At 38.3% G+C, this 17,184-nt stretch overlaps 1 protein-coding gene across 4 annotated transcripts in view; it reads right to left on the bottom strand.

Moving 5' to 3' along the window:
- The window catches only part of MYO16 (myosin XVI), a 377,675-nt gene that overhangs the window by 240,882 nt on the left and 119,609 nt on the right, over positions 1-17,184 (bottom strand). For all 4 annotated transcript variants that reach the window (XM_071807296.1, XM_071807294.1, XM_065829663.2 and 1 more), the window contains 2 exons: positions 10,099-10,169; positions 8,237-8,380 (listed from right to left, as the gene is read on the bottom strand). In XM_071807296.1, coding sequence (XP_071663397.1) covers positions 8,237-8,380; positions 10,099-10,169 — 215 coding nt within the window. The remainder of the gene's footprint in view (positions 1-8,236; positions 8,381-10,098; positions 10,170-17,184) is intronic.

The following is a 17,184-nucleotide window of genomic DNA, read 5'->3' as shown; positions in this document are numbered from 1 at the left end:
TAAAGCTCCCAGGTCTTTTTCCTTATTTTTGGTTATTCCCAAGCATATAACAGAAATGCCTGCTACTCATAACTCAGAACACAACCTTGGAATTCATACACTTAAATTTCAACCCATTTTTATTACTGAAATCTTCAAAAATACCCTGTCCTTTCTGCATGACATTCTAATCCTCGCATAAACTGCTAAAGTATCACAGCTTTGTCATCAGCATATTTCATTACCATACTCTTATTTTTCCTCCCAAGCTTATAATTGAAAACTCTAAATAAAATCACATTGCGAGACCAATCCTAAAGAAAACCCAGTACTCCCATACTTTCTCTCTTCACAGCTAGACTGTTGTCTTTTTGCTACAAAGTGCTTAACTACAAGGCAGCTCTTCACATCTCTAATTTATCTAACAGTTCTCCTCATATTCCCTAGATAGTCTGCAAGAGGGACTCACAAGGTAATTGTGTCACTGATGCAAGCAGAGGCCACCTGGCATAAACAATGAATCTCACCTTCTACAAATATCCCCCCGTGGTGGAACACTTCCAGACCATCTTCTTCATAGCACAAAACTATGTTTACTGAAGATCAAAAGCAAGATGTTGATTTTCATTATCTTGTCATTCCTTCATCCTCTTTCGCTGGGGATCAAGAGAATTACAGTGAAGCTGATCCAGAATTTTCCATCTTTGTTCATGTAGCCCACCTCTTGGCATAGCTGTCCTGATGCGCTCCAGCCAAAAATGAGTGTGTTATTTTTCCCAACAGGTCTAACTCTCCTTTACTTCTTGGAATTTTTATTTTCTGGAAACAATCTAATGCTAAGGACATCAAATACGCAGCGATGTTGACTGCTAGCACTGGTGTATAAGTCTCCTCCCAGCCCCAAATGTTTTCCAAAATCAAAATCCAGGTACTTTCCACCATCACTTGGATGTGGGGTGTGTGTGCATGTAGGTGTTTTGGTTTTGTTGTTTAAAATCACATCTCCTCTTATTCCCATCTGTGAAATGTATTAAAGAACAGCCAGGCACCCAACTCACAGTCCAGGCTAACAACCCCTAATTTTTACTGGCAACTAAATCTCTTGCTTAGTGTTCACATCCTCTTTCCCCTTCTTTAATAAGATTAATCTTCTAAGTTCTGTCCTCTTCTTGTAAATATGCTATATGCTCTACCATCTAAAATTAGTATTGAGTAGTGCTACTGTTAGCCAGTTTCTACACTTCACGATGATGTTTCTACTAGAAAGCAGTCCTTTTCTTTGTGAGGTCTTGGCCAGAAAGATTCAGTTCTCCCACTATTGTCCACAGAGTTCTCAGTGATTTCTAGGCATCCAATAAGCATGTACAGACCCTTCAGCAAAATCACTTTCCTATGTATGAAGATAGGTTTTATTTTCTGTGGCTACTTCATGTGTAAAAAGGCTCTGATTCATACCATGATTTAGCATTCTTTGTACCGTGAACTGCAAATTCTGTTTCACTGGTTATCTCTTCTGTCAATTGAAGCTTTTGATGGTTTTCCTTTTCTCTTTATATTATCCTCATTTCTTTACTAGGCTATCTCATTACCCTCATGATAGCACTCAAAGGCAAAATGCGTTCCAAAGCTGCTGTATCCAGTTAGGTTCCTGTTCCTATATCTGCTTGGACCACCTTTAGTGCTGCACCACTAGGCTAGCTTCATCCTTTTTTTCCCAGTCTTGAAGTAGAAAGACTAATATTTCTACAGTTTCCCCCTGAGTGTTGCCATCTGGTGTTCAGCAACTCATTAAGAATCTTCACCTAGATTAGTTCTATCCTAGCTCAGTCAGCAATGATGAAAGGCTATAAAGCAGTAGGACACACTCTCTGGAAGGTCCCTCCTGCACTGACTGCACATTCAGCCGCCTCTGCAAACTGCAAGTGAAGACATATTCAAATAGAAACCCACTGCTTCCATATAAAAGACTTCTATTTAAAATTTCTTAAAACTACTAGATATTGATAACTTTCTCTATAAAGTGAGAAGAATCATTTTACTTTTAGGCCACATGTCCCTTTATACTTTACACTGTTATCCACTGTCCCCTCCTGACCTCTAGCTGCCCTTTACTGCTTCCTCTCATACAGTCTCAAAGGAGGAAATCATATTGAGCAAGACTGAGTGGGACCACAGAATTACTTTCTTTGAGGAAGAAATTGTTTATTCTGCTTTAATTTCTTCCAAAACCATGAAAGATAAAGATCTTTTATTAAATTCTAAAGCTAATGACATCTTGATCTTTCATCTTCACTTGCTGAAACAGTCTGATGCAGCTGCAAAGAACAAGGGCAAAATAACTACACAACTGCTCTCTGATTTACATGACTTCAGATATGTGCCATACCAAGTGTATGGGGAAGGGAAAAAGAGAGTTACAGCTCCATAAGACTTCCTTTCTACTCCCACCAGTAAATCTGTTCATGTACAGTATTTTTTTTTTCCAGTAAAACTTTATCTGATTTTGGAAAAGGGATTTTACATTAAAATATAAAGTAGGTATTTTATAGAAAATATAGAAGAGACTATCAGAAGAAGCTGGGGGTAAACCAGGAAACGTTGAAATAACTAATAAGTTCCATAAGCAAAGAAGCAGTCAAATTTAAAATATTCAACTAATACTGGATTCAAATCTGACTAACTGAATGCATTCAGGTTTTATCCTGTCAGCCAAAACGCAGCACTGCTTGTGGAAGGCTTTTAAATAAGTGTTTTCAAAAGCCCTGTGCAAAAATATAATCCCATCGGGCTTCACAAGCTGAACAGTGTCAGGGAAGTTCATGGCACTTGGCTAGATGACATTCAAGCATACTCAGTAAAAAAAAAAATCAGAGGATGATGTCCTGCCACCACCAGAAGCCCAGCACTACACTTAAGGTGTTGGACTTCTGGATGAGAGCTATGAAAGGCTACATGGCATTTACTTGACCCTGTGTTTTGTGAGAGAGTGGAATTGTTCAGATGGCTGAGTATGAACTTCCATAATCATATATTTAATGGCATATTCTCTGCAGTTTCTTCTGTATTCTTTCCATTATGCAGCATGTAATGACCTTTTTGTAGAATCATTGTTTCAATATGGAGAAAGTTAAATTTCCATAATAGCTTAATTCTACTGATTGCTTGATTTGCACTAAAAATCCAAATAGCTCTTCAGTACTCTGATGAGTGAGAGGATTTAGAAATAAAATCAACAATTTACAACTTACAAATTTAAATTATTTCTTATCACACTAAGACAAGGACAAACAGGCAAGTATAGAGAATTTCTGCCCTTTCAAGACAACCTCATATACTTTTGGAGTCAACAAGAATACAGCCACAGCTGTACGTCTCCCACATAAATTAGATTTTTGTTTAGCACCCAGTTTGCAGTGTGATAAAAACTGCCTTCATCCACATGTCTAATATACAACTTCACCAGATTCTCCAACACATGGCCTGTGAGGCATGGGATGTCTCAAGCACAAGCTGAGGAAGCAGAAACCACTATCTACCCTTACAGGGCCTTAAACATTAGTTTTCTAGTATCTTGGCTCCTTGTAATGAGATGGAGAACGTGAAATTCACCTTTCATCCCACCTCTTCTCTAGTAAGCTCTACAGTCCACATACTCTGTTATTTCACACAGAATCACAGAATGTGAGGGATTGGAAGGGACCTCAAAAGATCATCCAGTCCAATCCCCCTGCCGGAGCAGGAACACCCAGATGAGGTTACACAGGAAGGTGTCCAGGCAGGTTTTGAATGTCTCCAGAGTAGGAGACTCCACAACCCTCCTGGGCAGCCTATTCCAGTGTTCTGTTACCCTTACTGAGAAGAAGTTTCGTCTCAAATTTAAGAGGAACCTCTTGTGTTCCAGTTTGAACCCATTACCCCTTGTCCTACTGTTGGTTGTCTTGTGGTAGCCTAGAAGACTCAACACCTCCTGGGAACACTGTCTTTGCACAAAAATTCTTCTCAATATCTCTGGCAACAATCTGAGAGCCCAAGAAAATAAGGACAAAGGAAGACAGAAGTTTCTAGATACCACAGATATCCTAACGATCACAAGGACTTCACGAGTATGTCACAGACCTTCACTTCGAGCAACTGCCAGGCTACAAGAAGACAGAGCAGGAACAGACACAGATGATAGAGATAAGAGAAAGCTATGTGGTTTATAAGCAAAAAATAAAATTCAAGCCCCAAGCTGGAGCCGCAGCACCAGGCTTGATCACTCTTTTCACGTTTTACCAGCATTTCATTTTGGCTAAAATGTTTATGCAGCATTTCTTGATACTTTTTCACTTTCTTCTACCAAATATTGTTCTAAGTACCGTCTAGTTCTCAGTGAGAAAGTGGCCCTAAAGCTACTTGATACTCTCTGAAATTACATCCTGTCAACTTAGCTAAAAAATACAGCATGAATGTAATATTTTTGAATTTCAGTCCAACAAAGTTGACATCCATTAATTTAAATGAATTAGTTGTGTCCAACAGTTTTAAAAGTAACTCCAAAATCACAAAAAACTTTAGAGATGGCCTGTCAATGTTACACAAAACCAAATCCTATACTAAACTTTTTTTTCCCCAAATCTCTCTATATGAAATAGAGGTCTATACTGTGTCATTATCATTTCTGTAAAAATTATGCCAGAACTGATGAACTACTAAATAATAATATATTAAAGTCTTCTCTTCAAAAGACAAATAATATTTCAGTCTTACTGAAAGGCTCTGTTACTTTCTGTATTCCTCCTACTTGATTTTTAATGTACCATTAATGTCAGATCATATGGTTTATTCTCATGGCATAAAGAGTTATGGAGAGATGGATTAGCAAATTTGGATTACACATACAATGGACAGTACTATACTGTTCAAACACTCTGACACTGCTCAGCTACTGTAAAGCCAAAAAATTCTTGGAGTAGAACTCCTTTTTGCACACTGCTGAGCACAGATTTTCCTAAGTTCTTTTTAAGAGATAGAGAAAAAAAATATTCAGTGTATTTTTTTTTTTAGCACTTGTACTTGGTATTCTATGCCAGAATTGCATTTTGTGCTTCAGTTCTAAGTTCCAAAAAGCACATGATGAAATACATTTAATTGGTTGGCAGACAATAGTTACATTTGCTTTTCCTAGTAAGGTCAATAAAAAAGTATACATTAACGAAGTCTTTCTACTCCCCAGTTTTTTAATCTATGTGTAAAAATTCCTAGGGATGTAGTACTGCTCTCTGTCATTGCAGTAAATTTACTGCTATGTTTATTACAGTAATGCCTTTGGGTCAATGAAAGAATAAATCTCCACTGTGCAAACTGCTGTACAAACAATAGAATAGTCTACCTCCCAAGTTTCATTTGACAAGACCTGCCTTACAGTTGATGAAAACATTACATTCACATTGCCTACTGAAAGGTGCCTCCTGATGATGGTGAAATAAAGTGGATTACGCTATAAAAATGCATTTTCACCTGCTTGCTTTTTCTCTGCTGCTCTCAGCCTTAGGTCAGTCAAAATACAATGCTGCAATGTGTCCAGAGATGATAGAACAGGAACAAACCCCAACTGGACAGAACTGCTGCCAGCATGTCTCGATGTCTCATCCTGAGCCTTCAAGAGGCAGTGAGGCAAGACAGAGCAGATACTTCCAATAAATCTGGTTGCTTTTCATACTCCTTTGGAGATTTCATGTGGGCACAAATGTGTATAAGCCTATGCATCTTTGTTCTTAAACGAAAGGCATTTCAGCACCCTCCTCAACCTGCTACAGGAATCTCCGTCATACAATGTCCACAGAAAGAGTCTCTTGTCTCAGGGGGAAAACACCCAACACTGATGCAGTCAAGACACAATTGATGAATCTGACCTTTACTACCTGATTTACATGTACAGCAACCAGAACTCCACTGATTACCTTTGATCTCTACTCTTTCTCATATGTTAGCAGCTGCCTTGGGGGCAAATTCACCATTGTCTGACTATTTAGCAGACATGGGATATATTTCTTGGCTGTATTGGCAAATGCTACTCCTCCTGCCCCACCTCGTGACAGCTACAAAATGGAGAAGATATAAATATGTTCCCTGAAAAGCTATACCACTTCAGGTAAAATGTTGGGATAGAACGAAATAGCTTCAATAATTTCTTTCTACGTGTATTCCAAAAACAGTGCCTACAATTGCAACAGTATTCCAACAGGACACCATAGCAAATTGTCATATTTCAAACAGCTACAGACACTCCTGTCTCTCTGTGAAAGACATTTCATCTAACAAGCTTCACTCTTGTCTTCGCTACCTACCAGAGCACAGAAAGAGTGAGTTACCACAGCCAAGTTGATGAATGACAAGTCACTATCTCGTCTGAGCCAGCGAAACATGAAAACCACCGAAAGTGGGATAAGTGATAAAAGTGGGCATGCTTAATTAAGCCTTCATTAATAGACTTCCAGGATCTACATATATCCTACATTCCTTTTTGTCTGTTTTTCCTTCAGGAAACATTTTTAAGTCCCCACTTGAGGAAATTTTCATTGGCCTCTATGACAGTTTTCCAGGAATCAGAATTTGCAGAGGTCTAAAGTAAAGGACGTTACTGCTACCTCTTAGCTCATGTCTTTAAAACAGATAATATGGTCTTGTCTACGTTGTAAAGTCAATCCAGAAGAAATACATATCTAAAAGTAATTCATGATGGTATATAAGTGTTATTTTCTCTTCCAGCTAAAAATTGTGGCATAATAGAAGCTGTCTGTAGCTCATATTAGCATTATGCAGGCTCATGCTACACATTAGACATGGCCCATGAAACAGTATAACCTCAAGGCAAAGTAATTGCTAATATCAAATGCTCACACAAAACCAGTTCAGAGCTGTGAAAAATACTTCCCTCCAACCTCAGTTTCTATCTTCACTTTGTCAAATGTCATTAAAGACAGCATTAATGTCATGGTTCAAAAACTATTGCTTACCTAAGAAAATTTTCCTTTCTCTGCCACAATTTATTATTGCCACTCCAGAAGGGAGAGCATAAAGTTATAATTGACATACTGAGGGAAATTCTGCCTTAAGAAGTGCTGACTGTCTAGAATGTGGGCATTGCAAATAATATAAACAATTCAAACACTACCTGCAAAAATCTATATGGATTACTGAAACTTTAATATATCAGATGATCTAGTTAGCACAATTTATCAGAAGTTAATCAGAACCTTCAGAAGAAGACAGCTCGTAATAAACAGGGACTAAATCAAACAATATTCAAATGCTGGGGGCTAAAAAATAATTTTGACTATAACTCTGGGTAGAAATATTTGGTGAGTTTTTACTAGATTTGGTTTCTTACAAGAACAGGCAAGGGAAATTTTAGAAGTGCCCTCTATAACCTAAGCTGTTCTTATTAATGTGAACAGCACTATGGTATTCAGTATTTGTGAAAATTCCCCACATTACAAGACTTTCCCACAATACAGGAGTTTTTATAGATGACCTTCTCTGTTCTAATTGTTTATCAGTTTAGAAGTACACACAGAATCCAAAGGATACACAGGCTTCAAAAGTATATACATTGAACAGATCAAGCTGAAACAAGAGATAAAATACCACCTTTTGAAAACCTTATTCTTTATTTGCCAAGAGTACTGGCAATGTTTAGAATGGGATAGTCCTACCAAACTTATCTGATAATTGTGTTTAGGTAAGTAATACTATTTTAAGCACTGAGAAAACCAGATTTATTACACATTGCATTGTACATTTACTGAACAATTGCGGTTGTGATAGAAAAGCTGAGAAAACAACATTCCAAGCATGACAAAAGCTATATTTCTACTTTTAAATCAAATGGACCCAGGAAATCTCTAGGCATTGAAGCCAGCTAGCATGGAAGAGACCTTGTCTAATCCAGTTTAATCCTAGCCTCTTTGGTGTGGTAGCTGGATATAAACTGTTTCGAGCTTTAAAACCCTGTTGGAGAATTGTCTGGAAGGAATCTAGATGGCACATGCTAAAGTCACACCGAAGGACATCTATCTAACATTCAAGCGAAATATTCTTCTGGGAGAAGACAGACGTTGATCTGACTTTCCTCTAGAAGAGGAGACATTTGGACTCAAGTCCTCAAAATCCCAAGAGGGCTCTAATCAGTATCATTCCTACAGCAGTTTCAGACCCTATGGTGTTACATTCTATTTCCTTTTCAAGCACACATGCATTGAATTGCTTTACTTACTAATAGTAGTAGCAGGACAATATCAGGATTATCACAGGCACAGGCTACATGCATTGATGTCCAAAAATCCTCATCTTGATGATTTACGTTTACTCCTCTGTCAATTAGAATTTCTGCGGCAAATGCATTATCGTAGCGGGCACACTAGAAGAAAGAAGAGCAGATGAGCAATGGTGTTTTACTCAGTGTACAACTGAATTTATTACATACAATTTTTGCTCCATTTAAATTGAGCAGATGACACACTGTAGTTAAACTATGGTGTTTGTAGGGGACAACAGCTGATGAATCTATAAAAATAGTTTTGTGGAGACTACAAGTTTCATGTACGTGATTCACAGAATCCCTTATTCCTTGTGAAAAAGCGTTGTATGAAATCTGCTGAAATCTACAGTAAAGATGAGGTTTTCTTTCTGTTCATTATTGTAATTTCAAATCAGTGCACAGGCATCGGTGCATGATGATGACACTACAACTAGCAGCATCCACACACCCAAACGTACACATATCTGCAGTTAAAAAGCGGGCACCAGCTAAACTAGACAGAGCAGCCTAAAGTCCCTAAAGATGAATCTTCTTTCTTCTGTTTTAAAATGGCAGGGAGACAGATGTCACATCAGTCAATCTGAAGATACAGATTGTCTCCTAGGGCTTTCAGCGCAAGATAAGATTTGGGAAGCCTCAGTTTGGAAAATCCCAAAGATAACATCTCAGATGAGTTGTATTTTTAAAGAGTGAGTGAGCACCTTTGCAGCAGGCAAATATTTGGAGGAGAGAAAAGAGAACTCAAATTTTGTCTGTTCCAGATCATTACTGCATCCTCCCCTTACTTAGGTCTCTATTTCCCAAAGTCCTTGGTAAGCAGCATGGCCATAGAAGATTAAAAACAGATTAATTCCACAAGGTAAATGCTATACCTTGCAAGAGCCTGGTTGTGCAATAGCCTAGTAGGCGTGCTGAAATCCAGTAATATTAAAGGATCCTTTTCTTGGTCAAGAAATTCCTCTATTTTGTGTACATATCATGCAAAACTCAATCCAACTATTCTAAAATGAAACACTCTGCCAGACGACTTTTCACTGGATCTGTTACGTCCTTTCATTTGTTAAGTCACATTTAATTTAACAGCAACAAAATTGGATCCAAATATCTTAAAATAGTTTCATATCAAATAGAAAGCATGTCTGCAATTGAAGCATCACAGACCAAAATAAAGGATCATAAGACTTAGGAATTTACGATGAGTTTTGCTGTTGGCTTCAGCAAAGCCAAAATTTTACCCCTGCAGCATTTCCTTCCTGTCTGCTTGTCAGTCTTTCCTCCAAATGTTCTTAGACCTTGCTTCTCTTTTGGTCATAGTGTACAAACTCTTTTCCTTCTGTCTTTTAGATACTTAATCTAAATTTCTATGCAAATAATGATAAACTAAATGTGGATAATGTGTTAAATATCCACAGGTACGAAATTGGTGCACGAAAATATGCACAAAGCCAAAAGAAAAATGTTACATCATGGTGTTTGTCATACAGGGTCTGTGGATCTCTAAACCATATAATTCTATCTTTGGAATCAAGCGATATTTCCTTTGTTCTTTCCTACTGCACAGATAATTTATAATTAAAACATTTAGTTCTACTTTGTTAGTTACCAGTTCTTTGACATGATCCATTTTTTCGTAAGCAATTTGAAAATGACCATTTATTTCACACACATAGCTGGATGCAATCATAATCACCGTGGAGGGCAGTGTAGATAAAAAAATTATGGCTAAACCTTTCTTTTTGTTATTACGCCCAATCTGCTACTCAGTATCCCACCATATTTATCCACAGTCACTAACACTAATCTTCAATCACTCTTACCAGATGGAGCAAGGAGCCTCCTGAGGAAACAAGCGTGTGAGGGTCAGCACCATCCTTCAATAGCCGTAGCACTGAAATATCAAAGAAAAGATGAACAAGAATTAATGTAGCAATATACCTAATTCTGAGCTGTTAATAGGCTGATTCTTCATCATCTTCATTAAGAGATTCAATAATATACGCGAACCTCACAGATAACATTTGCAAAACTATCATGTCAGCATTTCCCATCTCATCTATTTTAATGGCTAAGCCTGGAAGCAAAGAACCTTTGATAACAATGTTAAATATGAACAGTATCAGAGACTTCTCAAGCGGACAGATGAGCACGTCTGTTCTGTTCATAGGAGAGGAGAGGGGAGAGCTGGAGGAGAGACCCTGTCTCAAGGTCACAATCACCTGATCAGCTCATTTGCAGAGTTCCCATGAGATTTGTTGTTTTTTTCAGTAAATAATTGAAACAGTGATCATAACCTATATCACTTGAAATTAATCATTATACCAAAGCTGAACAGTCTGCACTCAATTTAAACTTTCCAGTGCATTGTCAGGTCACTGATGCAGCATAATTCTTAAAATGATATTTGGAGTCAAACTCCACTCCCAGTTACATGTATCAAACCCCTTTGAAATGAAAACAGGCTTATAAATGCAAGCAAAACCACAACCCTTCATAATGATGCTCACTCAGGTGTGGAAATTCAGCACATTTTCCCCATGGTTTTTATTGCCTTTATAACCTTTTCACTTGGAATCAAAGCATCGACTAACTCATGCTACCAGTGTTCATTCCTGGAACAGAACTGCACAGTAACAACCCCAGATATTATCAGGGGACTCCACTCTGGCATCGTAACCCTCTCTTCACTAAACTGGTATGAAGAACCCTTTTAAAAGGCCTCCTTCCAGGGGAATAACTGCCAATAATGTTTCCTGTGTGGGAATACAGCTGGTTCTTCCTCCATCATCTGGAAATCCTCGTTTTAATTCCCAGTTAAGATTCCTGGATGGAGCTGTGCAAAGGTCTGTAAAGAAATGTTAAGTTCTGAGTAACCCAAAATCTGTTCCAGTGCAGTGTCTGTCCTACAGGAAGGCCATAAATTTGTCTCAAGGCTCTTCCAACTTCTGTGGATTTGTCAAGAGACTCATGTATATCATCTCCTTACCCATGCATTTTTTGTGTTTTCTTTCTCCCTAGAATATCTTGCAACTCCAATTTCACTGTACATTTTAACTTCCTACAGCATTCAAGAATTCAGTTAACCTATTTGAAAGGAGTCAGTTTTCTTTTCATATATTGTCAATATATACAGGCAATGTTTTCTGAGTGTGTTGAATTATTTTTGGCAAGATGCTCTAGAAATATTCAGCCTAAGAATGAAAATTTGGCTAACTGGTTGCAAGCCTGCAAAATTAAACTGAAAGAATTGGTGTTATCATTACTAAATACTTCACACATAGTAAACACACTGATATACTGGACAAATATTTGTAATAGTTATACAAATCCATTTAATATTTTGCTCTTTTTTAAACTTTGAAAATCAAACAACAATCCAAACCATTGTATAAATTCATATTCTATTAATAGGCTAATGGTATCTATTTCACCTCACCAAAGGTTATTATTCATTTAATTTATATAACTGTAAAAGACTTTTATGTTCTAGCAAATGACACTTTGAAAGTTAAGAGTTACTGTCATCCCCAGCATGTCCACCAAAGTAGAAGTGGAGCATTAAGTAACATGGAATAAATGAACTGTACACCAACTGCCAAGTAAGATGAAAAGCACTGAAGCAGAGTGGGAGGGAAGAGAAATATTTACAAATTTTCATAATCTTGGGAAAAATGGATTAATGACAAAAACCAAAGTATTTCTTTTTACTCTCAGATCCACAAATCCAATACTCAAAAGTACACAATTGTCCTCATCCAGATAGCGAGCGTTCAAACTAAAGGTTCAAAGTTCCTTTCTTCTCTCAATTCATAAATTGTTGACCAGATATGGAGATACTTCCTACACCTCAGGTTTTAGTGAGTAAATACCTTATTGTAAATCCTCCATGCTTAAATAGGTGGGCAACTACATCCTTCTCAAGAGTTAATATTTTCAATGTTTTTACGTTACACCATTTCTTTAGCAGACCAGGAAATACGAATACCAGATCACAGAAGATTTCTTAAGGCTCCGGAAGTAATTGAATTCTCCCAATCCCATCAGGATTTCACCTGAAAAAATTTATACCACAAGTTGTTCCACATCCTCCATCCCTGATGTTTTTGTTTTGTTTTGTTTTGTTCTTTTGGGGGTGAATTCCACCCATTTCAGTTTCTCAGCCATTTAATACAGTGTTTTTATGTAGCATTCTTTCTTATGGGATCCGTGTGTAGGTAAAAAATGCAGACTATGGCTTGGTTCCACCTGCACTGATGGCCTCATTTGCAAATATGGGAATTAAGGCAGATACTCCTTTAAAGTGTGATTTGTAGAAATCATTAAACTGCCATAATTCTGTTCTCAAGGAGGCTTTAGCTGACATTGATGAGAGTATATAACCCTTCAAAAGCGCTGTCTTAATGGTGCATTCTGACAGACCACACTGCTGTCAAAAGAGGGATGGCATGTTGTCCACTGCATGGCCCTTTCTTCCCTTGTGCCAGCTCTCCCCACCTACCCAGCTGCACATTCAACTGGACCAGTAAGCTGTTGGTTTTGTTGTTTCTTTTCTCTTTTTCCTGGCACGGTTAGTTTTTGGGCCCATGAATGTAGCTGACTTCACAGCTCCATAAGGACCAGCACAGAGGACACCAATGCACGCATCATGTGGACACAAAACAGTAACGCTGCGTTTTGGTGTCAGAAGTCTTACATATTGACTAAGGCTGAAAATGAAATAACATCCTCAGTCTGTGTTTCTGCGAGATGGGATAAGCTAATTAAGGAGTCAATCAGAAGGGTCTGTTCCATTCCCCCATTCACAAAACGACTTACAGAACATTCACCTGTGGCTACTTCTGCATCTGGAAATGCACTCCAATGGCACAAAATAACCCCAGCAAAAATAAAATGCAGAGTTTCTTGTTGGGTCATCAAGATTAACTCTATCATTAAGTGTTTTGAGATCACTAGAACTGGCTTTTAGGTAGATCCTTCTATTCAAAGACAGAGGATAAAGACCCCTTGATTTGGCAGGAGCAGGACAGAGAGGAAGGTCAGAGGGCTGGGAAATTGCATTTCTAAAAATATTCCACAAGAATTTCATCTGGAGCCTAAAATGGCCAAGCGACAGAAAGAGCCTGTGGCTACTTGGGAGCAGAACATACGGAACAATTTACTGAATCTCTTCCTTCCATCAAACCCCAAAAGTCTTGGTTCTCAAAGAGAAGTTACGCAAAAGGAAGCAATGCCTCTCCAGATCAATTTAGCAACACCTTGCTGATGAAACCAATAAGTGACAGACAACTTCTTGATCTACTGAAATTCATAAGAATGAATGTGTTTGCTTTGCTTTCCAACACCGTCCCCACCCCCAGCAGAAATGGAGACCAAGATTACAGCACAGTGGCTTAATCAGTTCTTCTGGAAATTCATGTCACAAAGACTGGGCAAGAGTATTTGATCTGAATCAGGATTATATGCTGCATTCCTCTGCATATAAAAACAAGTAAAAAACATTTCTCTTTCCTTGAATTCACACCCCCCCCCCCCCCCACGCTAAATAAATAAACAAACAAACAAACAAATAAATAAATAGATAAATTTCCTGTCCCTACTACGCAATTCACTTAGGTCATTCAAGTAAGACTTTACTAGTCAGTAGGAAAATCTTCACCTCATGTTCCTGTTTTCCTTTTAACAGAACTACTCTAGTTACTACTAGTAATTTGGGATCAATCATCCTAATGAGGCCAGAAAGTCATAGAAAACTATATTCTAGAAATGGTGTATATCTCTTAATTAATGCAATTTTTAAGAAAGTGTTTACAAGACTTTCTTTTAAAACTTGTTTTATTTGTAATCTTTCATAGAAGAGAAGTCTTCAGATAAGATGAGGAGCCTGAAAACAGGATTTAAGACAGGAAACTGATACCTGCTTGAAAAAAAACTGAGAGTAAAATTTTCACTAAACTCTCAAGCACATCCTTTGTGTGTATGAACAGGTTCATCCATTTTCTGATGTCTTGTAGATCTGACACACAAAATTATCAACTACCTAGAGCAGAATTTCACACTTAATTTCATATCTAATAAACGTGTTTAGGAAAGCACTGAAGTTATAAAGTCTCAGCAGCAAAGAAAGATAAAAATCAAGGTAGTTTTTTACATATGCCTGATGTTATGATTTTAACTAAATTATTCCAGTGAGCTGAATAGCTTTCCACACTCCATTGACTGTATTGACTAGATTACGAGTTATTATGCAGCCTTATAACCCAGTTACCAGCCACAGGTCTTGTAATAATTTCACACATGGGACTAGGACTGTAAGGCTTACTTTATCTCGGCTTGGCTTGGCTTGCTTGAAGATTTGTTTTAGATTTTTAAGTGTTATAGTAACTGGCTAATGACAGGGTGACAATTAACTAACAATTCTGAGTTTTGTTTAGCATTGCAAAACTGTGCTTGATATATACAGCAATAACTAGTACTTACACTGTGCTATGTTGAATAGCATCTAGGTACTCTGGCACGTAGAACTATCTATGAGCTTATATGCTGCAGACAAAAGGAGGACAGATCCAAAGTAACAGCAGAGCCTTGAAGACGAATTCAGAGAGCGCAGGTCTAACAGTTAACTCACCACTGATCAGCTGCCAATGGTAATGTCAACCTTAGGAGCTGGGCAATGTTGCATTCACAGCAAACCCAGTTGTAGTAGTAACGGAAGAGACAAAAAGTGCCTAACATATGTAAAACTTGAATGCTGGCCATCTGCTGTGCTGGATATAGAATACCCTATATGTTGCTATCAATCATTCCTCTGGGGAGTAGCAGCCAGCTAGCATAAACTTTGTTCTCATTAACATCTATTTTTGTTCTCTTTATTTTAGCAGGAATAACTCTAGCTGGAAGGCTTTGCTTGTTCATTATGTGCAAAAACATGACTTACTGCAGAAGCCTAGCTAAAACCGTGCTGTTGCTGGAATGGATTCTCCCATTCTCCTCCTGCCTCAGGCTACATGTTTCTGCCACTTGCCTCTCGCTGGCACAAGGCAAAGATTAGTTTTCGACTAGATCAACAATCTGGGAATGTGGCACTGGGTAATGGGTATGAATACAAAGAATGGGGTAGCTACCAGTTTCACCAACAGCTGAAAGCAGTTTGGGCACAAACAGATCGAAAAATTGAACTATTGGACAACAGAAGTGATACTGTTAAGGAAGTGTCATATTTCAGGCTTGACATGAGGAAGACATTTTTTATAGTAAGGGTGGTGAAACACTGTCTCAGGTTGCTCAGAGAGGTGGTAGATGCCCCATCCCTGGAGACATTCCAAGCCAGGCTGGACAGGGCTCTGAGCAACCTGGTCTAGTTGCAGATGTCCCTGCTCATTGCAGGGGAGGTGGACTAGATGACTTTTGAAGGTCCCTTCCAACCCAAACTATTCTATGATTCTGTGGTTCTATGATATTTTCCCCTTTACTCCCTCCATAGTCAGACCTTTGGTCCAATGCTGGCATCTTAAACTTTGTATAGATCCACCACTTAAAACTCCTGCCACCTTCATGCCTCTTCTGCACTCACTTCTTATTCTTCAGTAGTCACTCTGTACTTTCAGTTTGTACCAAAGGTACTTGTGAGGAACCTGCTTTACAACTCAGCTGCATCTGAGAACTGATGAATGCCAGTCTCTGGTAAGTTATTCTTAATCAGAATGGCAAATGAAATCAAGTAAGATTTTTAGGTAATGCAGTCTTAGAAAAATATTTACCTCACACCTTTGCTATGACTGGTTTAAAATTAAATTTTAAAATCCAAGTACTACTGTTGATAATTTAAACATTCTTTACATTGTCTTGTTTACCTAACAAACACATTTACAATAGCAATATTGTTACCACATCATTACAAGTGCAACAGCTGATGTTTTCTTTCAAAACAAGCTCTACACGGTTGACAGCGCTTATTCAAAGCAGTCATGCCTTTAATGGGATTTTCAAACAACTGATTTGTAATCCTACTGCTTTTTCCATCTTTAAAATATTTCCAGCAATTACTAGCAACATCTGCCAAACTTGTTCAAATCTCAACTTCTCATTTTCTGAGGAAGTCTTGGAAAGAAATTCCCACTTTTGTTGCATGAAGATTAAAGACAACAAACCATAAAGGAAACATGCACAACATTTGGACATCTAAGTGTTATGTCACTTACAGAAGGCAGAAGAGAGGAAAATTACTTTTTCTACACTAGCTGAATTTGCAAACATTAGCCTTGCATTTTCAAGCTGTACTGTTCGCTGTTTGAACAGAACATTGATGAGGATAGGGCTGATGCTTCCATCCTCCCTGGCAGAGGTCACATAGTTTATAATTTTTTCAGGCAGCCAATTCAGGAATCAGATTATCATGACCTCAAAGCAACTGGGCCATTGATTCTCTGCTGCATTTAAAAGTGCGATGTGAGTTGTCAGGGTGATTCCCAAGCTCCATTCAACACCGTGTTGCCTTTAAAAGAAACAAACCAAGCCAACAATGAAACAGACTGACAAAGGTAGTCCTACAATCCCAGACAACACCTCTCCCAGCTTTAATCATAGAACAGTTTGAGTTGGAAGTGACCTTCAAAGGCCATCTAGTCCATCCCCCCTGCAATGAGCAGGGACATCTTCAACCAGACCAGGTTGATCAGAGCCCCGTCCAGCCTGTCCTGGAATGTCTCCAGGAATGGGGCATCTAACACCTCTCTGGATAACCTGTGCCAGTGTTTCAGCACCTTCATTGTAAAAAATTAATGTTAGGCCCAGATCAAAATACATGTTAGTTCTATCCCATGCTCTCTTTGGGGAGAAATCAGTCAGACCCCAGGCTTGGAAGCAGGTGAGGCGCTTGATCCCTCCTCTGTGGGAGCAAACTTCAAGCA

This window comes from Patagioenas fasciata, chromosome 1 (genome assembly GCF_037038585.1).
Source record: "Patagioenas fasciata isolate bPatFas1 chromosome 1, bPatFas1.hap1, whole genome shotgun sequence".
In the NCBI taxonomy this organism is placed as follows: domain Eukaryota; kingdom Metazoa; phylum Chordata; class Aves; order Columbiformes; family Columbidae; genus Patagioenas; species Patagioenas fasciata.
This window is presented reverse-complemented; position numbering and strand designations above follow the sequence as displayed.